The following is a 27,020-nucleotide window of genomic DNA, read 5'->3' as shown; positions in this document are numbered from 1 at the left end:
GAGCCTACATGAATTCAAAGAAAGACAGGATGACTGCTTCTAACAGAAATAATCACACAGGCTTCAATGAAGAGTCAGGGTCTGAAATGAGCCTTAGACAAAGAACAGCTCAGGAGGCTGAGAAGACAGCTGAAGGTATTGTGGGAAGGAGTGAAAGAATTAGAATAAGTTCAGACATGAAAACATAAAATATGGGTCAAGTCTTTCTACACAGACTAAGGGAGTAGACTGGGGCTGTGTTACGGGGGCTTTGAACGGCAGCCTAAGGAACTGGAACTTCATCCTATGGATGATAGGAGTCACTGGAAAGCTTTGAGAAGGTCAGAAACATGACAAAGAGCATTTCCAGGAAGATTACTCTGACAGTGAAACCAAAAACAGATTCGTTGCAGGCTGCATGTAGAGTCCCACTAACAAAAGCAAGGTCTGGGCCGAGCGCGGTGGCTCATGCCTGTAATCACAGCACTTTGGGAGGCCGAGGCAGGCAGATCATGAGGTCAGGAGATCGAGACCATCCTGGCTAACACGGTGAAACCCCATCTCTACTAAAAATACAAAAAATTAGCTGGGTGTGGTGGCGGGCGCCTGTAGTCCCAGCTACTTGGTAGGCTGAGGCAGGAGAATGGCGTGAACCTGGGAGGCAGAGCTCGCAGTGAGCCAAGATCGCGCCTCTGCACTCCAGCCTGGGCGACAGAGCGAGACTCCGTCTGAAGAAAAAAAAAAGCAGGGTCTGATACAAAAAAAGTAACTTTATTCCAAAGCTAGCTTGGAGGAAGGGGCACACAGCATTCTGCCTTTAAATGTGCTGCTTCACCTTTGGAGCAAAAAGCAGGTATTTTTATCAGGTAAGAGAGGAAATGAGCAAGAATGACTAACAAATGAGGAAGAGAGGAAATGAGAAGTAGGTAACTGTCTGGTCCTCCTGCTACCAGGCAGTTATCTCCTGGGCAGCTGAGTTGGCACTTTCCTAGACAGAAGTAAGTTACAAAAATGGTCAACTGGATATGCTTCCGACGTGTCCTCTGAAAGTGTCTGAGTTCTGAGGCAGCCCAGGATGGAAGTTCTGAGGCAATTCCCTAAAGATGAAAGGTCCATGGCAGGTATGCTATGGTCTGCTGATCAACTGTCAACTCTTGAGGACAGACCCGTCATGGAGCACCTATGTAGAAGACCTTGCCCTTTAGGGAGTGTCTGGTGATGGGGAAGGTTGTATATATACATTTCTGAAGGGTTAAATAGGAAACGGGGTGCTGGAAAAATGAGAAAAGAGACAGAGGGAAATAATTCAACCATCTCTAGAATAATGGGGGTACTCAGTTACAATTTTCCACTGCCAAGTTTTATTTTATCTTTATGGGATATGGGTGTCACATATGTTCTGCCTACTTTTTGCTGAAAGGGGGCATAGTCATTGGACAGCAGAATGGAACCAATTTATTTGGAGTTAAAAATATTTATGAGTACCCAGGCTTATAGATGATACAGTTTGGAGCATTATGATATGAGGTCTAGAAGATCTCTGGGAAAGCCTGCCTTGTACTTTCATATAGAGGATGTAAAAGCAGGAAGCTCCAAAACAGAGGTATATTCCTATCCCTCAAGCAGGGCCAATGTTACAAGCAGTTTTTGCCACCAGGATGGTTCTAACCCAAATCAGGACACTACCCATTGGTCTAGCAACAATGTGGGGCTATGAGAAATAAAATAATTGTTTCTGTTAAAATAATTTTAAAAAGTAGGCCACCTCTAGAAAAATAGGGGTACTCTATTACAATGGTCATAGGCAAGATAACTTAAAGAAGTGGTTCTGAACTCTGGCAACTTAATAGAATTATCTGGAAGCTTTCATCTTTTCTTTTCGTTTTTTTAACTTCTTATTTTGAAATAATTTCAGACTTTCAAAAGTTTTCCAAAAATAGAGTCCCCATATACTTTTCACTCAACTTTCCCAAATATTGTTTTAGATAACCACAGTGCAAACATTAAAATCAATAAATGATCACTGACATTGTACAGTAAATAAATTGCAGACCTTATTCAAATCCCTTCTATCTTCCCAGTGATGTCCTCTTTCTAGACCAGGATCCAATCCAGGATGACACATTGCATCTCATTGTTCTGTCCTCTCAGTCTCCCTTAATCTGGGACAGTTCCTCAGAATTTCTTTTGCCTTCATGACCTTCACATTTATGGAGAGTACTGGAGTTATTTTGTAGCATGGCCCTCAGTTTGGGCTTTTCTAATATTTTCTCCTGATTAAACTCAGATGATGCACTTTAGACAAGAATAGCATAGATGTGATGCTGCGCCTTCTCCATGCATCATATTAAGATGCCCTAAGATGTCGATATCTCTGATTACTGGAGATGTTAACTTTGAGCACTGGGCTAAAGTTCCTCCACTGTAAAATGGCTATTTTCTTTGGAAGCATTTTTAAGTGACCAATATTCCGGGCCACACTATGGATCAATCAAATCAGACATTCCTGGGAAAAGGCACAGGCATTGGTAGGTTTTAAATGCCCTACAGGTGACTAACCAGCATCCAGGATTGGAAACCCACAGCTTAGACAGCGAAGATTAGAATCCTGGAAATCAGTCAGGAAGCCATTCCTTGGGCCCAACATCCAGTTCCAGACACAATATTTGGCATGGGCCCATGGTAGGGGAATGGAAGGCCAGAAATCTCCTGATTGGGAAAATGATGGGTGAGTAGACTGTTGTCCAATAAAAAGAGAAGGCAGCGCCAGGTGCTCACAACTGTAATCCCAGCACTTTGAGAGATCAAGGCAGCCAGATAACTTGAGCTCAGGTGTTCAAGACCAGCCTGGGCAACATGGTGAAACCTCATTTCTACAAAAAAAAAAAAAAAAAAAAAAATAGCCAGGCATGTGTAGTACGTGCCTGTACTCCTAGTTACTTGGGAGGCTGGGGTGGGAAGATTGCTTGGGTCCAGGAGGTTGAGGCTGCAGTGAGCCAAGATTGCACCACTGTGCTCCAGCCTGGGCAAAAGAGCAAGATCCTGTCTCAAAAAGAGAGAGAGAAAGAGAAAGAAAGAGAGAGAGAGAGAGAGAGAGGCAAAATGCTGAGTAAGGTGTCCAGCCCTTCTGGAGTATTTTCTCTCCAGACCTCAGAGAAACCTGCATTGTAGAGAAAGCACACACCCATATAATTTTACTATCATAAGCCTGATGTAAACTCCTAATTGTCACTGAGAAGAAGGAAATTATAAATCATGTGATAGAAATATATGACCACACATGCAGAGATGTACACTTCCGGGTACAGTTGCATGAAAAATTCACGGAATCCGTGTCAGAGCTACATGACCTCCCCTAAACCACCCTGCCCTCCCCACTTGGTCCTTTGTCCTTAATCTCTTCTGAAGTAAGAGAATAAAGACGGTTGTAAATTTTACAAACTAGGAATGTGTACAAATCTCCTGTCACCTGGCTGTTTAAGCAAGAGGATAGTGTGCTCAGCCTCCCTAGAGTTATTACCTTGGGTTCTCCATAAAGGAATATCATAAATCCCCTCCTACGAGGGACCATCTAACAACATGCAAAAGGAAATGCCAATTTCACCAAAGCCCAGAGGCAGGAAGGACCCTGACAAGAGCAATCCCTAAGGCATTCACATGCCTGCCAGGGTCTGGTGCTGCTGGTGCAGGAGGAACTGCTGTTGGCACTAGCTGAAAAAAAAAGAGATGGCAGTTCTAACACTCAGGGGGTAGTGAGAAAAGAATTCACTCAATTCACCTTCAATTCTCATACAGCCAACAGCCTTCCAGCCTCCCTGTGGGGCCTCACTGGGAGGACTGGCACATAATTAAATGCCAATACACGGGTAAAACAATTTACAGAAGGGTGGGATCAACTGGGTCAGAAATGGTTGAAGATTTCACAAAATGGGAAGGATCTGGGTTAGGCCCCGAAAGCCTCAGCCTTAGGAAAGCAGAGACAAAGAGAAACAGAAGCCTAAGAAAAGCATCCAACCCTCCTGACAGATTTTGTATTCAGACTTCAGAGAGACCTTTATCGTAGTGAAAACAACTGTCATATAATTTTACTATCCTAAGCCTGAGATCAGCTCCTAATTGCCACTGATGGGAAGGAAATGATGAATCGTGTGATAGAAATCCACAACGCATGCAAAGATGCACACTTTGCACCACTCTAGATGCACAAAGATGCACACAGGCCCCACCGGAGATGCCAGTTTTGAAGAGGGCCCCCGGAATAAGAGTGGGTTTGCAGACGTTATTTTATTTACTCTTCTCAAACATCATATGGGGATATTTCACAGGAGGATGCTCATCCTCAGAAAGGGGAAGTAACTTGCCACAGTTGTTAGTGGGTGTGGGATTAGAACCTCAGTGAGTGTAACACCGGAGCCCATGCCACCACCGCAGACCTGAACAGGGTATGTGTAGGGAACAGGTAGGAGTGGAGAGAGCTAAAGCAGAAAGAACCGATTTTAAAACGGGGAAGTTAGGTAAACTTGCTAAAGGGGGATCATATGTTGCAGAGGCATGAACACCAGACAGACATGCAAACTTGATCTTCGGATTACGGAAAAGCCACTGAAGGTTTTGAGTAAGGGCAAAACCAGTCAAAGTGAAACCTTGAGCCAAGACAAAAGAGGGTGTGAAAATGGGGTTCTGGGTTCCTAAGCTAAAGAGATGCCACCAACAACAGTGAAGGAGCCATGAGATGCGTGGAGAAAGAACTGGATGGAGAAGCTGAAGCCCTGGTTTAAATGGAAAAAGTCATAAAGTAAGGACATGGCTATGGAGCGCAAGTTACATTCTGTCTCTGCAGTTTGGTCTCTCTTCCTCCATAAATCACATGGAGTGAGAATTAATCTCTAAATGACCCTCAAGCCTTGCTACTCAAAGTGTGGCCCACCAACCAGCAGCAACGACATGTCCAAAAGCTCCTTCTAAATGCAGAATCTCAGACCCCACCAGAAGGATCACAATCTGTATTTTAACAAGAACTTGGGGGGGCCTGTGAGCACATTAAAGATTGTGAAGCAGTTCTCTGAAATGTCTTCCAGTTCTAAAATGCAATGATTTCACTCTCATCTGAACTTTGTTACCTCACAGGAGAAAGAAGGAAAATAGCATATACATTTTACCTCATTCGTGACTTTCTCTTAATCCTAACAGCCTCTTAGACTCGCCCACATCCGGGTAGAGGCTTCAGGAAAAGCCAGAGAGGCAGTACTGCCACCTTGTGACCATCATCAGAAAATGCACCTAACTCTTAACCGGTCTCACCAGTCAAGGACAGGATGGGGCTGGAGCAGGGAGGGGGTAGGGGATGAACTCCAAGTCACAGATGAAATGAGAGAGTTATAACCACCCCCCACAAAAACCGGAAGTAACTGTCAGAGGGGGTTCAGCCTGCATCATAAAGAAATGTCCCATTGCAAAGGACAGTTTTTATAATACTTACTATGTGATATCAGTAGGAAATGGTTCCCGGCCGAGCTCTGCCCTTGTAACCTTAAAACTTACTCTAACAGGTATTTTCAACATCAGCCTCAGCCTGAACTCCGCCAGTAAACTCGTAATTTTCCAAGGAAACTTACTCTACTGTGACAGTTCTTTTTCATCCTGAGACAAAACGTGTCTGATTCACAGTCACCGAACCTCATCCTACTCTCTGTAGGCTGAATAAGTCTAACAGCTTTTCATACAACCGACATTCAAATATTGGTTAAAAAAAATAAAAAATAAAAAACCATGTGCCACCCATACCACCATTCCTCGGCTGTTTCCCATGTGGGGTCACCTGAAGCCCCACACCCTCTGATCACGTTCCCATGGGCAAGTGAAGTGCAGTAACAACAACAGACACTATGAATCGTAGGAGTGTTCCCCAGAGCAGCAGAGCCACAGGACCCCCATCCCTGTCCTGGTGCCTCACCCCTACCTAGAAGCCAAATGCCACATCAGCTGATCCTGGGGACGCTGACTTTTCCTGCTTATGCCACTGCTCAGTCATCCCACACCTGTGCAGGTGTCTACTTTTTATTCCTTTTATTTGTAAGAAATATTTATTGGAGGCTTGGCACTGTGGCTCACACCTGTAGTCCCAGCACTTTGGGAGGCTGAGGCGGGTGGATCACGAGGTCAAGAGATCGAGACCATCCTGGCCAACATGGTGAAACCCCATCTTTACTAAAAATACAAAAATTAGCTGGGCATGGTGGCGCACGCCTGTAGTCCCAGCTACTCGGGAGTCTGAGGCAGGAGAATCGCTTGGACCCAGCAGGCAGAGTTCACTTGAATCCCAGGTTGCAGTGAATTGAGATCGCGCCACTGCACTCCAGCCAGGTGACAGAGCAAGACTCCATCAAAAAAGAAAGAAGAAAGAAAAAAAGGAAGGAAGGAAGGAAGGAAGGAAGGAAGGAAGGAAGGAAGGAAGGAAGGAAGGANAAAAAAGGAAGGAAGGAAGGAAGGAAGGAAGGAAGGAAGGAAGGAAGGAAGGAAGGAGGAAGGAAGGAAGGAATATTTATCGGAGCCTGCCATGTACTGTCACTGGAGAGACAAAGGTGAATCACACCTGGTCCCTGCCTCACAGAGCTCCAGGCTGTGGACAGAACCCACTCAAAGTCAGACCATTACCATTCAGTGAGAAACACCGTGACAGATATCAGCACAGGCTTCTCTGATGCGTCTCACCAATGCCTGTGAAAAATCTGCTGTTGGTTTTCTGGGATCAGTTTTTCTCATTTCAAGCTCAGAGTGAAAAAGAGAATGCAAATGTCCCTGATGGTCCTTTGTGCAGTCACAGCAGGACCCGGCATGTCCTCCTGGCTAATCCAGGGTGCTCAGGGCTCCCACTTCCCTCTGAACGTCCTCTCTCCTATGGGAGCTCACCACGTCTGCACCTGCAGCAGCCAGGTGGCTGTACACTAACAGAAAATCCAGCAAGTCAGGAAACTTGCTTTACTCCTGTAACTTTGAGGCTGGTGACCTTGTGATATTGAACTAATCCTGTAACTTCCCTGCACTTTAATTTCCACGTCTGTAAAGTGGGGCAGGTGGATTCGGTCACCCTAGGTGCAGCTGTATAGTGAGAGCTCCTCAGAGGCAGCAGCACACCTGATCTCAGCCTCCACTGTCTAGCAAATACCAGGCACACACTAGGTGCTCAAAGCCTCACTTGAATATGTGTGTGAATAAATGACTATATGCGAGCCATGTGGATCATGGTCAAAGTCAACAAATATTTTTGAACATCTACCAAGTACGCTGTACAACAGGGAAATAAGTAACCCACACAGGACGGTGTTTTCTCCCAACTTCCCCTTACCTCCTTCCTGGGGGAGGGAGGGCCTCTGTATGTCAGAGAGACTCTTGACACAAATAATGTTCTTGAGATGCATTGTAAGAAGCTATCATATTAACAAGAGGAAACTCCATTTGTGTTGGGGATGTTTTAGTCAATGGATCTGAAGGACCCGAAGTCCCCTCTGATGACACACAGGATGCAACACCCACCCCAAGTGCATGGAGGGGAAACCAGATGGAGTGAACTGACAAGGAGCAGGACCTGGGAGCACAGGTAGTAAAGAGACTGAGACACCCGGAGGAAGGTCTGAGGAGAAGCTCCCGGCCCCTGCAGTGACCTCAGTGTGGACTGATGCAGAACTCAGCAGCATAAGTAAAGTGGCCACACCAGGCTCTATGCATACATGGGATCATTTTTTCAGTAAGATTTTCTTTCTGCTAATGGGCTGCATTTTCACACACTTTCTAATACATCAGGCCCAGTTAATGGGCTACAAAACCATCATTCCATTCAACAGTCATTTATAAAATACTCCCAAAATGCCAGGCCCTGTGTGAGCTCAGGGAATACAAAAATGAACACAAACAGCTCTTGTCCTCTAGGATCCCCATCCACTGAGCTCCAGGGGGCACCTCTCCTACAACACACCCCTGCTCTGCACGGCCCTCCTCTCTGCCCTCCACCAACCCAAATCCTCCCCCATCTCCAGCTCAAGTTCCACCCGACCAAGTCCCTCTCAGTCCCCCTGCACTCTTGCCACTTGGAGAGATGACTGCACTCATATCTCTAGGCTTTATGAAATGGATGTCATCTCCCTGGTTAGACTTGAGCCTCCTGAAGGCAGAGACCATTTTTAGAATTTTCCAGAAAGAAGCCACATCCATGATTTGCATCAGAACAATCTTAGGCCCAGCCTGAGTCTTCATCTTGGACACAGGCTCAGTCCTAGCAGTCCCTGGCCCCTGCAGTGCTTTATAAACCCTGCAGTAGCAAAGTCCACAATCAACTCTGCATCAGTCAACAGGCTGGGATAAGTTGAAAACACAGAGAGAGAAGAACAGTCTAACAAAAATCAAAGGGCTTTGACTTATGCCTTGCCTCTTCCCTCTTTTCAGGGAAACAAAGTCATGCCACCTGCTCTCACTCCTGCCTGGAGGCTTCCAGGGAGGGCTCCCTTGTTTGCCTTCCCTTCAGCCCCCATGAATATCACCCAGCATTCAAGCCCAGCCTCTCCTCTCCCTTTGCGCACATTTCCTAAAGTCTCAGATAAATGTCAAGTTTAGTGAGTGCTGATACTCTATGCCCCTAATGTTTACTTCGAGTATTATTACCTTTCTTCTTTTGCCCGGGGCCATTTCCAAACAAGGGCTGGAGCCAGGCGCCCCAGCAGCTGGGCAAACACCCTTCAGGGCTCCTTCCCTTCTGTGGCTCCTGTTTCTCAAACCCTCTGGGACCTGCAGCTCTGGGGGTCTCTTCCCCCAACCCAGTTCCCTCTCCTTTAGACCAGAACAGCTAAGCCATGGCCACCTTCCTGATGGACACACAAGGAGGCCTGGTGTCACCCACTGCTCCAGGGCGGTGTTCTGGGCAGGGGAGCTGCCTCTTGTCCCAGATCCTGCTCTGCTGCTACCTTATGTGGCTACAGAATTGAAGGGAATTGTGAACAGAGAGAGGACAGGGCAACTTCCCAGGCAACAACACTACTATTGCTGATATTTTGCCAAGGATGGGAGCAGGAGGGGAAAGAGACCTTGTCAACGTCTCCTCCACCAACACGTAACACCCACTTTCCTGCCAAATACTCAGATAGAGAAGGTCACTGAAAGGTACAAGAAAATTCAAATGAGAAAAAAGACTTGAGAAAGAAACTATGAGGCACTGGGGTGTGGGGAGCTGGAAAGGAGTACAAGAGAGAACTGGCACGGCTGCCAAGTTGTCAGTCACCTTCTCATGTTCTTAAGAATGCTGCATTTCTTTTGTTTGACCAGTTTCACTTCCCAGATTCCTGTAAAGCACATGGTCTAATCTGTTACCTAACAGCAGGAAAGCATGATCTCACCTGTTCTTGCCCTTGAATAGGAACACTGCCCTGGGACTATACCGCAGACCACCAGGATGAGCCATCCCCGGAGATCAGGAGCTTCCAACTGGGAACCTTTCATACTCTTCAAGCAACACACAGCTCCACCGACAGTCACAATAAAAATTCTAATCTCTTCCCTCCTCCTGTTGCTACCACTAATGCTGATGTCCATGGTCTCTAGCAGCCCGAATCCAGGTAAATAAGACTGTCTATGAAGGGGAAAACGTGGGGAGGAAGTGGAGCCAAACAGGCCACAGGTGCATCAAACTGTAGCCCTTTCAGCTACTGGACTGGGAGCAATTGAGCCTTTCTCAGTGCCAGTTTCCTCATTTACTGAAAGGAGTAAACTGTATTTACATCCAGTGTTGTGAGGGTTAAATGAAATATTGTATGTGAAAATGTCTGCAACTACAGCTGGCAAATATATACATATGTACATATTGGTTCAACAGATATTTGCTCCCATGCCTTTGCCTCTAAGCCTTTTCCAGAAGAGTAATGCATTTCCCCGGGGTCAAACTTGGTGGCAGTAGTGGGAGGGTATTGAAGGCAACTATATGTTCATAAAAGATAAGGAACTCTTTGCTTATATTCTTTGTTTGTTTGTTTGTTTTAAGATAGGATCTTACTCTGTCACCCAAGCTTGGAGTACAATGGTGCAATCATAGCTCATTACAGCTCAAACTCCTGGGCTGAAGCAGTCTTCCTGCCTCAGTCTTCCAAGCAAGTAGGGCTAGAAGTGTGCACCACTCTGCCTGCCTAGTTTTTCTTTTTTTCTTTTTCTTTTTTTTTGTAGAGTCAAAGTCTCACTATGTTGCTCAGTCAGATCTCAAACTTTGCTTGTATTCTTTACATTCTTTAGAATGCACCAAGCATGCACATATTTTAATGCTATTTAATGGTAGCTAATAAACGGAAGAAAATCCTGTCACCAGGTGGTGTCCATACTTGAAGCTTTAGCCACACCAAGCCCTGCTGCAACAGTGCACCATTCGGGTAGCAGACCTTTGGCTAAGGCTTTCTAATCTGCTCCAGTTTTCACTACAACCAAAGTGGCCAAGCCCTTTGCAAAGAAACAATGCAGAAGAGAGCTTAGCCCCATGTATATTTCCACCTGGAAGCACCATCTCCCCAAGGGCCACATTGAGGCGAAACAGCTTTATTACATATTTAGTGTCTCCTAAAATCAGGAGATGTTCACCCTTCTCCACTCCAATTTCCACCCTTCTCCACTCCAAGTTCCTAGCTTTGTAGAGAGAGCACTCTAGAAGCTGCTGAGCCCCATAGCCCTGGGGCCTAAACCCCCATTCAGGAAGGGAAGGTTTTTCCATCACTGTGACAGACACCCAGGCTAGTGTCCTCAGCCTGGACTCAAAGCTCTAGCCCCAACCTCCGTTTCCATTGCAAACCCCTCCACTCACTAAAAATTACTCTCTCTCCACCCAAACTAGACTGTTTGCCCTTCCCTGAACAGAGTTTGTGTTTTCCCACCAGTTCAACTTTGCTGATACACTCAACTCAAAAACCATCTTCCCACAGGCCAGACAAGTGCTCAGCTCCTCCCACACCCAATCACTCTCCCTCCTGAGAGCCGGCTTAGCCCTACTGGACACTCTCTTCCTGCACTTATCATCTGCTGCCTTATACTGAAGACCTTCCTGTGTCTCTCCTGCCTCCACCCACTGCCCTTCGAGGCTGCAGCTTCCTTGGCCGCACAGACTGGTGCACTGTTGCCATATCCCTCACGCTATCCAGCTCGGCACTCAGCAAACATTAGCTAATCGCAAGAATGCACCCTCAGGTTTCTAAATCAAACCAGGGCTTCATAGCAGCTCTACTGACATCCTGGCTGAACGATTCCTTGTGGTGAGGGCTGTTCTGTGCATTGTGAGATGTTCAGCAGCATCGCGTGGCCTCTCTCCACTACATGCCAATAGTAGCCTCCCCCCTCCCCCAAGCACCCTCTTCCTTCGTGAAAGCAAAACTATTTCTAGATATTGCCAAATGTCTCCTGGGGGAAAACCACCCCCAGTCGACAACCGTTGCTCTATACCGATAGTTCTCCACCTGGCCATACATTTACACTCATCTAGGCATTTACCCTCAGGCTGGAAGTCGCGGGGGCCTAGATCCAAATCCTGGTTCTGTCACTCCCTTTGGAACCCTGGACAAGTCGCTTCACTTGTTTTAGCCTTTTTATCGTCTTAAGATGAATAAATACCACTGCTCACACCGACTTGTTGTGAAGATTAGATGAACCGCAGCGTGACCTAGAAAGGGTTCAATAAATGGACTGAGTGAAATTTCTAAAGTCGCTCCTAAAGCACTAGGGTGAGGAACTGGGGGAAAGCTCGCTGCGCCGCCAGGGGGCGCCATCACAAGCCACGTTGGTGGGTGGCGCCGGGCTGGAGCCTTGTTTCCCAGCCAAGCAAAGTTTGTAATGCGGGCCTAAGTCTGAGCTACTTAGTGGCTGGAAGAAATAATAGCTCCTCCATTCCCAAAATAAATCTCAAAGTAAAATATAATCTTATTTTATATCTCTCTCTTTTTTTTTTTTTTTTGAGATGGAGTCTTGCTCTGTTGTCCAGGCTGGAGTGCAGTGGCACTATCTCGGCTCACTGCAACCTCCGCCTCCTGGATTCAAGCTACTGTCCTGCTTTAGCCTCCCTAGTAGCTGGGACTACTGGTCCCCGCCACCACACCCAGCTAATTTTCGTGCTTTTAGTAGAGACGTGGTTTCGCTGTGTTGGCCAGGCTGGTCTTGAACTCCTGACCTCAAGTGATCCGCCCACCTCGGCCTGCCAAAGTGCCAAAGCATAAACCACCGCCCCCAGTGGCTGGCGTTATTTATTATGTCGCTGATATTGTCCACAGTTTGGCCATTGGGAGCTCCTTCTAGTTGGTTTCTGTGACTTTTGACACAATCCTATCATTTTTCAAGCAGTTCCTTACTTCTGGCCCCACAAGATGCTTACTTCTGGCCCCACAAGGCTCCTCTTGTGCTTTCTTGCCCAGCCCTGGATCAGCTATTTCTCCAGGGACCCCTGGTTCCTTTCATGGGAAAAAGATGTTTGCAGACCATAATCACCAATATGCCTACTGCTAGTAGGTGCTGGTGCTTCTATGCCCTCTAGTGGTCGGAGCTGGGAAATAACACACACGCACACTAGTTTACTGTTACCCACATTTCACAAATTAGGTAAATGAGGCACAGAAAAGTTAGGCAACTTGACCAATATCACAGAGAAAATAGGTAATACAACTGGGAAATAAAAATAATGACAGATGCACCACAAGTTCTAACAAGTAAAAGTAACATCTTCACACATGCACATTAGCAGAAAGCCACATCCCAATATTCCAGCATAGATACTGTCTTTGGAAAACAACCAGAATTCTACAGCAATAATCACAAGGATAACCATCAAGTACTCAACACCCGCCTGGGCACTGGGATCCCACAGCAGCTCACTTACTCCCAACAACTCTGGAGGGTGGATTTTACCATCCTCCTTTTACAAATCGGGGTTTCAAGAATCAAAGAAGCCAAGTGACTTGTTCAAGTCAATGTAGTTAAGTGACAGAGCCAGTAGCTGAGCCCAAGTCTATCTGGATATAAATTCCATGCTTATGTCACTATATAAGCGTTTCCCAAAACTCATTTTAGGTGAAACATAAACTTTGTTTAACTGTGTTTATTTTAATACATGATAGGAAAAAAAATAAGCACACATCAAATCTCTAATTTCATGGACAGTATTGTGTAAGACAAAAATACTTTGTCTTCAGCTCCTGGCCTCAGGTCATCCTCTCACCTCAACCTCTTGAGTAGCTGGGATCACAGGTGTGAGCCACTGAGCCCTGCTAAGACAAGGATGTTTTGTAAACTAAATTTAATTACAAAAAAAGTACGAAGTAAATAATAATAAAGGTGGTAACGCTGTAGAGAAAATCATAAAGTTGGTCTAGAAACGTCTGGGGTCTGGATGACGATACTACAGCACCATGTAGCTTCATTCTCAGTTACTCCCAGGAAATTAGGGTCACATAGCGCTGCAAAAAGAATGACTCAGAATCTTAGACCCGGGCTTTAGCCCTAGATGTGTCCATTTCTAGGACCCCAAACATCCCTGTGACCTCCTTGCTGGGAGTAAATCCAACCTTCCCAGACGTGTGAGAACACTAGGAACATCCTGCACACATAGAGGGGTTTCTCTGTTACAGAGAAAATAACACCAGGTTTGAGAACCCCGGGGACTCGCTGTGTGGTGCTGACAGACCCAAGGCCCAGACACAGCAGAGGTCTGTGCTGGGGAGGGCGGGTCATCGTGTTATGGAACAGGGGTCCAAACATGCTTGCTTCTCAGAGTGTCTACTGGAGAACTGAATATAAACAGAAGGGGAAGAGGAGGAGGGACAAAAGAGACAGAAATGAGAGGGGAGGGGATAGAGGATTCCTGAACAGAGACCGCACCCATGACCCACGTGACCCTGGGAAATGCTCCTACCCTGAGAGGAGGCTCAGCACAGAAGGAGGAAGGACAGCAGAGGCAACAGTCACAGCAGCCCTGACTACAGCATTCCTGGAGTTCAAGCTCCTCTACACAGAGGAGGACAGAGAAGACAGCAGAGACCATGGGGCCCCCCTCAGCCCCTCCCTGCAGAATGTGTGTCCCCTGGAAGGAGGTCCTGCTCACAGGTGAGGGGAGGACTCCCTGGGAGTGGATGGGAGGAGGGAGCACAGAGACTGGCTGGGGTCTCCTGGGGAGGACAGGGCTCTGAGAGGGGACAGAGGGCTTCTGTTGAAGCCTGAGGAAACAGAACACCAGAGAGGGACAGAGGTCACAACAGGAAAGTCGCACTAAACTGGGATTAATAAAAAAGGAGGAAAATCAATTGATCATGTTTTCCAAGTTAATCATCATTGGTCACTACAATTTGAAAAATGACAGAAATCAGAACTGCATCAGGGTTATACTCCAAATGAAAATATAACCAGGGCAGTAAACACTGCCCTTACTCACCAATCAGAGGTTGAAAAATAACCACCAGGTACACTCATTAACTCATCCACAAGTATTTGCAATGAATTTTAGTCAATGGCATACAACAAGCATCAGACAAGTCTCAGTCATCACAGAGTTCATGCTGTCATGAAGAGGAAAAAACACAGGCAAAGAGATCTGGAATGTGAGGTCAGGTGTTGACAAGAGCCCTGGAGGGAACAGAGCAGGGAAAGGTCAGAAGGAAAAGACCCAGGGTCTCTAGAGGAAGTGTCAGGGGAGGGGTCTCCCTAAGATGCCCTGATGTGAGCAGGACCTGAGGCCAGCGGGGAGGAAGCCGTGCAGTCCCCTGGGGAAGAGGATTCCACACAGGGGAATGCCAAGGTCAGAGGTGCTGAAGGAATGGGTGGGGGTCACACTGCTGACTTTGACCCAGTAGGACACACACACACACACACACATATGCTCCAAGGTGGAGGGGTGAAGAGACCTGCTCAGGACCCAGGGCCCCGTTTTTCCACCCTAATGCATAGATCCCAATATTGACCGATGCTCTCTCCTCTCTCCTAGCCTCACTTCTAACCTTCTGGAACCCGCCCACCACTGCCCAGCTCACTATTGAATCCAGGCCGTTCAATGTCGCAGAGGGGAAGGAGGTTCTTCTACTTGCCCGCAATCTGCCCCAGAATACTTTAGGCTTCAACTGGTACAAAGGGGAAAGAGTGGATGCCAAACGTCTAATTGTAGCATATGTAATAGGAACTAATCAAACTACCCCAGGGCCCGCACACAGCGGTCGAGAGACAGTATACTCCAATGCATCCCTGCTGATCCAGAACGTCACCCAGAATGACACAGGATCCTACACCATACAAGCCATAAAGGAAGATCTTGTGACTGAAGAAGCAACTGGCCGGTTCCGGGTATATCGTGAGTGATTCCCCATGACCTCTGGGTGTTGGGGTCAGTTCTACTTCCCACATATGGGATTCTCAGGCCTGGGTTGTGCCTGTGTCCCCTCTGCATTACATCCTGTGTTGGGGTTTGGACATTTAGTGCAGGACACACATGGGGGAGACAAACTTCCACAGATCAGAATTCTTTTCCTGCATCCAGACCCTGCAGACACTCACTGCAAAGGAAGGACAGTCTGATGGGGGGACGCAGCAGGGGCAGATCAGTGTCAGCCGAGCACCCCATGGTCTCCCCATGGATCTGACCCTGAGAAAGACCCTGGAGAACTGGGTCAGGGCCTGGCCTGAGGGGGGCCCCCTGGGATCCTCATGAGAAGCTCAACTCTTCCCAGAACTGAGCCCCTGTGCAAAGCACTGTCCCTGGTTCCTGATTCCAGGTAATCCTAGGGAGTCTGTGCTAGGGCTGTGTGGTGGCCTCTTGGGCAGGGCTGGCTGGGAGCAAGGATGTGAGCTATCCAAGGGCCATGACTCCTGGAGTTGGTTACCAGCCAGGGCCAAGCACCCAGAGCGTCATCTAGCCAAGGATAGGGCCTCCTCCTTCACTTGAGGCTCAGCATGGAAAGGACAGATGGAAAAAATTACTAGGGTATGAGCCCACTGCCTTAGAGGACATAGGTTACTCCCTGGGAAGTTCAGAGTCCCCAGGGAGAGGAACAGAGAAGAGAGGATGCTCCCGGCAGCTCCATGTCCACCATGGATCCGGCCCAGGGCCCTCTCCCGGAAGCAAATAATCATAGATGCTGTTCACTTGGGCAGTTCCTCTGTGCAGAGCTGAGACCAAGTGACTGTAAATATTTTGAGGTTAACTCACAACCTCACAGCCAAATAGCACTTATCCTACTTATTGAAAGGAAATTGAGGCACAGGGAGACAGTCACTAACAAGGGTCACACAGGCCATAGGCGGCAGATTAGAGACATATGAGGTCTGTCTGCAGCCAGAACCGCCTCCTCTCCTCAACGGGGGGTGGGTGGGGCTGTTTGTTGTCAGGCATTTGCAGACCTGAGACCAGTCATGGGTTCACTTCCTTTTGTCTTGAGCATCCCCAGCTCGGAAGTGGAGATTCTGGTCTGGAGAGTAAGAAGGAAACAGAGAATTAATCAGTTTTACTCTAGAACTAAATCACCTGCCTCAAATAACAGAGTCAGTGCTGGGATTGTCCAGGTCTCTCCCTCCGATCCACAGTCCCCTCACTGCACCTGAAATCCTGTGTTTCCCGATGTGTTGGTGTCATTCACACGGGAGGATAAAGGAGAGGACTTTGCTTTCTCTCCCCACTCACACCCTACACCGGCACAGGCCCAAAGTGAGACACACGCTCACTCAGGAGTTCTCTCATGAAGAAGGGAAGAAAGGAAGAAGGAATGAAAAAAGGATCCATAACCTCTTTAGAGACCAGTTCCTGGTGCAGAATCCTATGAGGTTCTGGCCACACCTGTTTCTTGTCCCTCAGGGGCTGAAACCCATATTCCATCCCTCTGAACCCCTGTCCCTAAACCTACCCCATCTCATGTGACTCTGGGGTTCCTTGGTCATTAGAGGGTTTTCAGGTCTCTCTGGTCCTGGCCTGGGGCAGCCAAGAGGCTCCTGGTCCCTGGGGTCTCTGAGGTCACTGTAGCCCCCACTGCTTACTGCCATAGGTATCTCTGGCTCTTTCTGCTCCTCTATGTCCCTCATTTTCCTCCCCTTTCATTCTAGCTGGGATGCCCTGCCCTGCACAGCTTCCTCCACTCTTAGGCCTTCTCCAGAAAGCCCCTCTAACAAGGCCGACTGTCCTGTTCCCTTCCTGCTCACACTGTGTCCCGGCCCACCTCCCAGGCAACAGAGAAGGCACAGAAATCAGCTGGAGCAGCTACCCCTGCCAGGTCCCTCGCAAGCCACTGTCCCCAGGTCACCAGGGGAACGAGCTTCCACTGTGTCCCCATAACAGGGCTGTTTCCCCTGGTGAGGCTGACATGTGGAACAGGCCACAGGACAGGGATGAGTGACTCAGCGACTCCTCCATACAGTCTCTACTGACTCACCAGGGGCTCAGAGGCAGGATGACAGGTCCGCTTTCCCCAAGGCCCAGAGGCTAATTTCACCCATTGACTCCCAGACTCATCTTGATGTGAGGCTCACACCCTCTAGTCATTCCCCAGGACCTTCCCCAGGTGAAGCCGGCCAGGCAGGTGCTGTCTGATGGGTTTGCTGCCCATTCCACATACACCTGTGTCCTCGTGATGATGCTATTGTCATACGGTGGGATCCCTTGGACTGAGAAGTGCATCAGTCACTGGAGTCTCACATAGACTCTGCCCACTTTAGATGAACTTAAACTCTCCTTGTGTTTTCTGAGGTTAGCAGGAGATGAAGAAAGCATTTCACATGCCTGCTTTGGGCTTCTTCCCTATTTGCCTAACTCTGCACAGGAATTAGGGGCAGGGAGCTCTTTCTAAATTTACTAGCATAACACACGTTGCTTCTAATTTGGCATCGTTCCTTCCTTTATGTAACTGACACACCTAAGACTTCCTAACTGACTGGCTCTATCCTCCTAAGAGGACTCATGTGCCTCTCTCTACTCAGGGAGTTGCTAATTTCAAACCAACTTCAGCATCTTCATTTGAGGACAATGTGATCCTACTGGAATTTACAGCACACCTAACCCTTAGTATGTTATCAAGAAAAATATTACTTCCAACAATTGATCTTCGATCTTTAGGCCATTAGTAACAATCTCCACTTATGGAAAAAATTAAATGTTTCCCCCAAATTTCTTTCATTTTTTACTGTATTCAGAACATAACATGAGGTCTAAACTGACGAATTTTTCAAAGCAAATTACGGCACTACAGGTCAAGCATCCCAAATCTAATAATCCAAAATCTGAAATCTCCCAAATCCAACACTTTTTGACCACTAAAGTGATGCTGAAAAGAAATGCTCACTGGAGCATTTTGGATTCTGGGTTTTCAGATGTAGGATGCTAAACGGGTAAGTCTACTGCAAATGTTCAAGAATCCAAAAACAGTGAGAAATCCAAAACACTTTTGGTCCTAAGCCTTATGCATAAGTGATACTCAGTCCGTATGAACTATAGGTACCAAGCTGAACAGCAAACCTCTAGAACCTCATCCTGTGTAACTGAAAGTTCACATCCATTGACCAACTCCCCATTCTGCCTCTCCCAACCCAGAGTAGAATGGCAATCACCATTCTACTCTGATTCCATGAGTGTGGCTACTCTAGGGACCTCATATAACTGGAATCCTGAAGTATCTGTCCTGTGAGTGACTCATTTCATTTAACATAATGTCCAATGGGAGAAAATATTTGCAAAACTTCTTCCCAAGTTTCTGTCTCATATCTGTCAAACACACATGGTCCTTGAGGGTCAGATTTGCAGCAGTTCATGCTCCCCGTTTCCACCACTCAGCTCTGCATTTGCAAACATCCACATGTATTTATGGAGAGATCCACAGAGTCCTCACCTGCCCTCCGCAGAGGGAGAAGAAACAAGGTCAAAGAAAAGGAACATGGTTCTGCTATTAAATTCAGGCAGCTCCTACCTGTCCCCCTCACTGTCTTCTAGATCATTCTCTGAATTCTGCTCTATCTTTAGGGGTCACAGGCTCAAGTCAGTCATTATTAAACACCTGGGAAACACTGCCCACCTTGTGGTTCCACTGCCTGATGACTGAACTGACCTCCAGGCTTGCCCCTGGTGTCCCCTGTGTTAATTCTGCTGAAACAGCCAATCCCAGGCCAGGCTGAACAGTATCCTCGGGGTTTAAGAACAGTAAGAAGTCCCATCGTCACCCATCTCTAGAATGTCCTTAGAAAAGGAAGCCACACAGAAAATACAGCCCGGGGGGCAAAGCAGGACTAAAGCTTGAAAAGACCCAGCACCTGAATGTTTCAGGTGAAGACCCCAAGGGAAGCCAGGCAGGCAGTGGGTCAGGGAGAAACCAGAAGAAGCACAAGGGGCTGTGACCCCAGGTCCTGTGTCTGTCCATGACCCAGTGCTGCTGCTCAATTCACACTTGAGAAAGACTGTGCTTCTCCCACACAGAGCAGGCGGTCTCACACAATCTCAGCCCTCAGATCATCATGCATCTGTCGTGTGACACATACACCTGCCATGGGCTTTTAAGGACTCAAAGGGGCTGAGAGATGAGAGATGCCAACTCTGATTGAAAGATGTCTGCGGAGGAATCACAGGTGCCACACAAGGCAATCTTCTCTCTGTTCTCTGCACAGCGGAGCTGCCCAAGCCCTCCATCACCAGCAACAACTCCAACCCCGTGGAGGACAAGGATGCTGTGGACTTCACCTGTGAACCTGACATTCATAGCACAACCTACCTGTGGTGGGTAAATGGTCAGAGCCTCCCAGTCAGTCCCAGGCTGCAGCTGTCCAATGGTAACAGGACCCTCACTGTACTCAGCGTCAAAAGGAATGATGCAGGAGCCTACAAATGTGAAATACAGAACCCAGTGAGTGCCAACCTCAGTGACCCAGTCATCCTGAATGTCCTCTGTGAGTATCTTCTGTTCCTCTGTGGCCCGGGCCCCCAGCCCAAATTCACACAGCCAGAGTCCAGGCCTCTCGGTCCCTCTCAGGTCCAAGCACTCAGACCCTCACCCAGGCTTGCCATGACTTCCTGCCCTGAGTAAACGTGGGCAGACCAGGCCTTGACCAAGAATAGGAGGTGAGGGGCTGTCTCCTGTGCTACTTCTACTCAAACACCCATTCCCATCATCACTCATCTCCATGATGTCCTTAAGGCTCAGGGTTCACATTTTCTGATGGCAGAAACAGGTGAATGTCTCAGACATTGGCTCAGGGGACATAGCGGGGGTTTGGTTGAGACTTCAGGGTTGTGACATGGCTCAGGGGACACTGTTGCCCCTCCACAGACCAGGAACTTACGCTTCCCTCTGACGACATCATCTGTGGCTTTATTCTTTTTCCTCCAGATGGCCCAGATGTCCCCACCATTTCCCCCTCAAACTCCAATTACCGTCCAGGGGAAAATCTGAACCTCTTCTGCCACGCAGCCTCTAACCCAACTGCACAGTACTCTTGGTTTGTCAATGGGACGTTCCAGCAATCCACACAAGAGCTCTTTATCCCTAACATCACTGTGAATAATAGCGGATCCTATATGTGCCAAGCCCATAACTCAGCCACTGGCCTCAATAGGACCACAGTCATGATGATCACAGTCTCTGGTAAGTGGATCCACGAAGCACTGGCATCACATTTTCAGGTGGAGTGTGGCTCTCAGAGAAGAGCCAGGAAGAAATTTTCTTTCCCAACCTGTGTCCAAGGGGCATAAGCAAATCCCAAATTCTCCCCTGAACCCTCCCAGTTCACCTCTGCAGACTCTCTTCCCCTTGTCTACTTTTGGTTTTTATTGTTTTTGCTTTCTGATTTCTCATGTCTGACTTCGGGTCCATCCTGCAATGAGAGGAGGGGTCTCCCTCAGCCCTGAGTCCTGTGTAGTGAAAGGGGATTCACAGAGGAAAAAAGAGGAAGAGTCCTCAGAGTCAAGTTGCTGCTCTCTGTCACCAACAGTTCCCTTTCTGTCACTTCTTTGTGTTCTTTTACCTACTCTATAAGCTACAAGGGACAAGGAGGCTTTGAAATGAGCTCACACTTTTTCCTTAAATGAGAAGAGGAAGCCCCTTGGATGATGGAGGAGCAGCTCAAACTCTGCCCCTATCTCTGCTCCCAGCGCCCCCAGTGACTGACTGACCCTGCCCTGAAGCCACCTAAGGTGAAACCAGGGCATATGGAGAAGGTGCCCAGGTGTCTGTCCTGAATCAGGCTAAATAAAGCTGCTAATCAACACCAAAGCCTCCCCTGGATCAGGCTGCAGGAAAATGGGAAGACATGGAGCCTCAGGGCAGACTGCTGAGCTGTGTCCTGGCTCTGAAGTCACTGGCTGTATAAGGCTGTGGGCACAGCACATGGGACACAGCACAGAGGACAGCAAGTGATGCACACTTGGAGACATAGGGAGATTCAGCCTTGGGGACTCTGCATGGCAGGGAAGGGACAGTGCCAAAAAGTGTGTATTTATAGGGAGGGTAAGACTACCAGCCACTGTATATATCTAATGTAGGACTTACCATTTTAACCCTTCCACATGTGCAGATCCGTAGTATTAAACACATTCCCATTGTTCTGCTACCATCACCACCATCCACCCACAGAACTCTTTTCTTCCTCCCAAAATGAAACTCTGTTCCCATCAAACTCCTGGGCAGAGCTGCCCACCTGTGACCCACAGCCAACCCCTGAACTCACCTCTAGACTTGCTTCTGATCTCCTGCTCAAACCCCCATCCCCATCATCACCCATCTCCAGGATGTCCTTAAATAGCAAAGCCTCAGAAAAAAACACATCTTGGCTGGGTGGTGTGGGACTGTACAGCTGAAAGAAACAGCACCTGCATGTTCCAGGTGAGCACCCCCAAAGACCAGGCAGTCAGCCAGTCAGGGAGGAAACAGGAGAGGTGCCAGAGGCTGTGGCTCTCAGTCCTGTGTCTGCCCATGACTCAATGCTTCTGCTCTATTCACAGTTAAGAAAGTCTGTGCTTCTCCCACACAAAGCAGGTGGCCTCATGATCTCTGAGCCCTCAGATCGTCATGCATCCATCTTCTGACACACACACCTGCCCTGGGCTCTTAAGGACTCGGGTGGGCTGAGGGATGGGAGATGCCAACTCTGATTGAAAGATGCCTGCAGAGGAATCAAAGGTGCCACACAGGGCAACTTCTCTCTGTTATCTGCACAGCGGAGCTGCCCAAGCCCTACATCACCAGCAACAACTCCAATCCTGTAGCGTTTTCTACATAGAAGTTTAAGTTATCTGTGAACAGAAATAATTTTACCTCTTCTTTCTGATTTGGATGTTTGTTTGTTTGTTTGTTTGTTTGTTTTTTGCCTAATTTCTCCAGCTAGGACTTTAAATATTATGTTGAAGAGAAGTGGTGAAAGCAGGCATCCTTGTCTTGTTCCTGGTCTCACAGGGAAAGCTTTTAGTCTTTCTCCATTGAGTATGCCTCTATTATGTTGAGGTGGTTTCCCTCCATTCCCAAAGTGTTTTTATTTATAAAAGAATGTTGAATTTTGTCAAATGTTTTTACTGGCTAAACCTTATTACTAATTATAGATTTTTTGTGTGTTCCCAGGAATTTGCCCATTTCATCTAGGTTATCCAATTTGTTGGCATACAATTCTTTACCGCACTCTTTTAATCTTTATTATTTCTGTAGAATTGGTAGCAATGTCATCACTTTTTTGAGAGTAGGTCTCACTCTGTAACCCAACCCAGGCTGGAGTGCAGTGGCTTGATGATAGCTTACTTGCAGGCTCAACCCCCTGGGCTCAAGTGATCCTGCTACCTCAGCCTCCTGAGTAGCTGGGACTACAGGCATGTCCCATCATGCTTGGCTAGTTTAAAAAAAAAAATTTGTAGAGATTGTGTCACCCTATGTTGCATAGGCTGGTCATGACCTTCTGACCTCAAGCAACCTTCTTCCTTTGACCTACCAGGGCGCTGGAATTACAGGTGTGAGCCACCATGCCCCCATTTTCATTTCTGCTTTCTTAATCAACCTAGTAAATGACTGTCAATTTTGTTGATCTGTTTTGAAGAACCAACTTTTGGTTTCATCGACTCTCTTTATTGTTTTTCTAGACTCCGTTTTATTTATTTCAATTCTAATTCTTATTGTTTCCTTCATTCACTATCTTTGGGTCGATTTTGTTCTTTTTCTATATCCTGAATTTGTAAAGTTAGGTTGTTGATTTGAGGTCTCTCTTTATTTTCATGTAGGTTTTTACCACTATCAGTTTCTTGTACAAGATTCTTAACTTCTCTGAGCCTTCAATTCTTTAACTGAAAATTATAATAATTTTCATCACTAGTAAATGGATGGAAAAAATGAAAATTGAAATAACAGTGCCTGTTTCATAGTATTGTTTTGAAGATTTAATGTAATATTTGATTAAGCCTTCAGCAAAATGCCACACACAGAGAAAAGCTTCATAAATATTAGCTATTATTATTACTACTGTTACCATTAACCTTGAAGTCAGGTAGTCCTAGAGTCAAATTCTAAATCCCCTTGTAACTAACCATATGACTTTGGATAAGTTTTCTCATCACTCTAAGCTTCTGTCTTTTCATCTGTAAAATGGAAATAATGTCTACCCAAGAGGGTTATTGTGTAAATCAAATGAGATACAGGTTGAGTATTTAGCACAGGGTCTGGCACCTAGGACATGCCCCTCAACAGTAGCTAACATAGCATTAACCATCACCCTTATTGACTGATGAGGGCTAAGCACCAAATGGAAACCCACTAGGACATGGTTACTGGTTAAACATGGGAGAGAGCAAAAACCCTGCAAAGAATCAAGCCTGGTATGTTAGCTTTCATCCACTGAGCTGCAGCCAAGACGGGATTAGAGGTGCAAGATAATTCACCAGGGAAAACAGCCATGAGGGAAAGTGGAGCAGCAGTGAGAGCAGAGCCTAAGAGAGCCCTTAGACAACAATGCAGATCTGATTCCTGAGAAGGAGGGAAGTTTCAGATAGCGGTGCAGTTCTGAGTTTCCTCAAGACCGCTGGGGAGTCCTTGAACCCCTCACCCATGAGAGTGAAGCAGGGTCTCACAGGCCTGGGCTTGCTTTCTTTCCCCTGGTGGGAGCCCATGAGCAGTGAGTTATCTGGGCAAAAGAACATGGTAAACTCAGAATGCACTAGCCTGGGCCTTCTGTCAGTCAAGTCCCTGCCATAGAGATTCAACAGACTCTTATTCATGACATGCAAAAACAGCAATAAGACTTTCTCAAATTTTCAAAGCCTTCAAAAATGTCCAAGTGCAAAAAGACCAGGATGAAATTAACAGAAGACTGATCACCAACCTAGAAACATGGTGAGAGAGAAAAAATTGCAACCTTCCCACAAAACTAGTGTATTCCTTGAAGGAACAAGTCGAGACTACTTCATGTTGACAGCTGGTTCTTGGGGCACCCCACTGTAGAATAACATCACCTTCATTCCTTCTCTTTTCTTCCCACAAGGAAGTGCTCCTGGCCTCTCAGCTGTGGCCACTGTCGGCATCATGATTGGAGTGCTGGCCAGGGTGGCTCTAATATAGCAGCCCTGGTGTATTTTCGGTGTTTTAGGAAGACTGGCAGGTATGATGACCTTTCCTCTTGTCATGTTTCCTGCAGGGCTGACCACCATGCTTGGGAAAGGGAAGAAAATTCTTCACTTATATCTGGGACTGGATCTCCTCCTTCTACCCCTAAATTTCTGCTTCTCCCACTAATTCCTGCAGGTCTCTTTTTTCCTGGTCTGCATGCTGCCTGGACCCCACTGTCTCTTAGACATAATTATCTCCAGCCTCTGTTCATTTGCTTCCTAGAGTCAATACATTGTCAAAGCCTCTTCGTCCTTTTTTAACATCGCTCACTTGTGTCATTCTCTCCATTCCCATAAACCCCAGTAACTATTCAACGTCCTGCTTGACCCCTTGTTGTAAGGTTGGAATCTTTCTTTCATATGACTGCCTCATTACCTTCCTAAAATCTAGTTCACTCACCTACTTAAGAAGCCAAAGGGGGCCGGGCACAGTGGCTCACACCTGTAATCCCAGCACTTTGGGAGGCCGAGGCGGGTGGATCATGAGGTCAGGAGATCGAGACCATCCTGGCTAACACGGTGAAACCCTGTCTCTACTAAAAATATATATATCTATATATACATACACACACACAAAAATTAGCTGGGCATGGTGGTGGGCGCCTATAGTCCCAGCTACCTGGGAGGCTGAGGCAGGAGAATGGCGTGAACCTGGGAGGCAGAGCTTGCAGTGAGCCGAGATCACGCCACTGCACAGAGCGTGACTCTGTCTCAAAAAAAAAAAAAAAAGAAGAAGCCAAAGGGGCCTGCTCTGGCCTGCTAGATAAGTTCAAATTTCTTCTCTTTACCTCTACTTCCTAGTGTAATTCCTCCATCTTAACTAGAATCTGACTCTCTACACACCCCTGCCCCTTTACCCCGGATGCACATAGAATTCTTAGTTTCAATGTTACACCTAAAAACAGGGTGATCTCCCCTCCACCACCCGCACTGTGGACTTACCCACACCCTTCATCGCAAGCAACCTCTTACTTCATGGAAAACAAACACTGTGTCGTATTAGCATGTGAACTTTGGACACATCCTGCATGTGGCTGAGAACCTTTTCCTGACGATCAAATCATGTGTTCATAACAGATACAGAAATGAAGAAGGCAAGGTCCCTACCCCCAGGGAACAGAAAGCCCAAGACAGGAGATAAGACCTGAAAAAGATTCATGATACCAAAGTAGAAAGGAGTGAAGGCCACAAGAAATCAGAGAAATCTGATAGGAAATATAGCTACACATTGGAATCACTTAGAAACATTTTTTAAAATGGATGCTCAATCCCCAACCATCAATTCTGATCTACTGGTCTGAAGTTGGACCCAGGCATTGGTAATTTTTAAGCCTCTCCAGATGCTACTAATGTGTAGCCAGGATGGAGGACCCCTGTTCTAATAGGTAGGACTTGGGGCTAAACTCATGGTTTTTAGCTAGGAGGATTAGAATTGCCTCTGGAGCTTTTTCAACATACATAGGCCTATACTTTGTTGGCCTTATCCATTAATGGGCTCCACCAAGAACTCAGTCATCTAATTGAGAAACAGAAACTAAATGGAAAAGCCGCCTTATTTGATATGTTCCATTATATGGGAAGCACTGTCAAATGATAAGTGATGCTAAACCTTCTCTAAGTTATATTTATGGATATGTTATTGATGTGAGTGTTCCAAAAATTATGAGATTCCCAGAAATCCAATAGGTTATAAGCCATAATGTCATATGCCACAGAAGTAATTAAATGTCTATGGGAGATGCATTCTTATCATAAAGAACTCTCATCAGCATCAGATGTTTAACCATACTCATTTTCAATCTTTGTCATTCACAACAATTGTTTTTTGTTTTGTTTTGTTTGGGGGGGGTTGTTTTTGTTTTTGTTTTGAGATGGAGTTTCACTCTTGCTGCCCAGGCTGAAATGCAATGGCATGATTTCGGCTCACCACAACCTCTGCCTCCTGTGTTCAAGCGATTCTCCTGCCTCAGCCTCCTGAGTAGCTGGGATTATAGGCATGGGCCACCATGCCTGGCTAATTTTGTATTTTTAGTAGAGATGGGGTTTCTCCATGGTGATAAGGCTGATCTCAAACTCCCAACCTCAGTGATCCGCCCGCCTCAGCCTCCCAAAGTGCTGGGATCATAGGCATGAACCACCGCGCCCAGGCCCTGACAATTGTTTTGATTCTTCCTTAAAGCATTGGCAATCAGCTACCATCCAAACTTTCTTCTTCATTGAGGGTGTTTACAGAAAAGACTCTGACATGCAGTCTTGAATACAAGTTTCTGATAACATTAAAATCATACCATTGGACTATTTAAGAATTTCCAAAATTTTAACAAACTGATAGCTTCACGAAACTGCCAGCCAAGAGCAAGCAGAGAAAAGAATTAATTTCATGGGACTAAATGACAGCAATGAAAATAATATTTTTATGATTTTTTATTTGAAATTTTGTGGATTCTTT

At 46.7% G+C, this 27,020-nt stretch overlaps 1 protein-coding gene across 2 annotated transcripts in view; it reads left to right on the top strand.

Annotated features, from left to right (window-relative positions):
- The window catches only part of LOC112612107 (carcinoembryonic antigen-related cell adhesion molecule 6-like), a 96,323-nt gene that overhangs the window by 29,188 nt on the left and 40,115 nt on the right, over positions 1-27,020 (top strand). Inside the window, exons 1-6 of one of the 2 annotated variants that reach the window (XM_025366214.1) lie at positions 13,805-14,085; positions 14,960-15,319; positions 19,606-19,884; positions 20,325-20,583; positions 24,020-24,030; positions 24,448-24,524. In XM_025366214.1, coding sequence (XP_025221999.1) covers positions 14,022-14,085; positions 14,960-15,319; positions 19,606-19,884; positions 20,325-20,583; positions 24,020-24,030; positions 24,448-24,524 — 1,050 coding nt within the window. In that variant the 5' untranslated portion in view covers positions 13,805-14,021. Of the gene's footprint in view, positions 1-13,804; positions 14,086-14,959; positions 15,320-19,605; positions 19,885-20,324; positions 20,584-24,019; positions 24,031-24,447; positions 24,525-27,020 lie in introns of those variants that run through there. The other variant, XM_025366211.1, reaches the window with a different exon arrangement.

Source organism: Theropithecus gelada, chromosome 19 (genome assembly GCF_003255815.1).
Source record: "Theropithecus gelada isolate Dixy chromosome 19, Tgel_1.0, whole genome shotgun sequence".
NCBI lineage: Eukaryota > Metazoa > Chordata > Mammalia > Primates > Cercopithecidae > Theropithecus > Theropithecus gelada.
The sequence above is the reverse complement of the archived record's forward strand: the minus strand, read 5'-3'. Positions and strand labels throughout refer to the sequence as shown.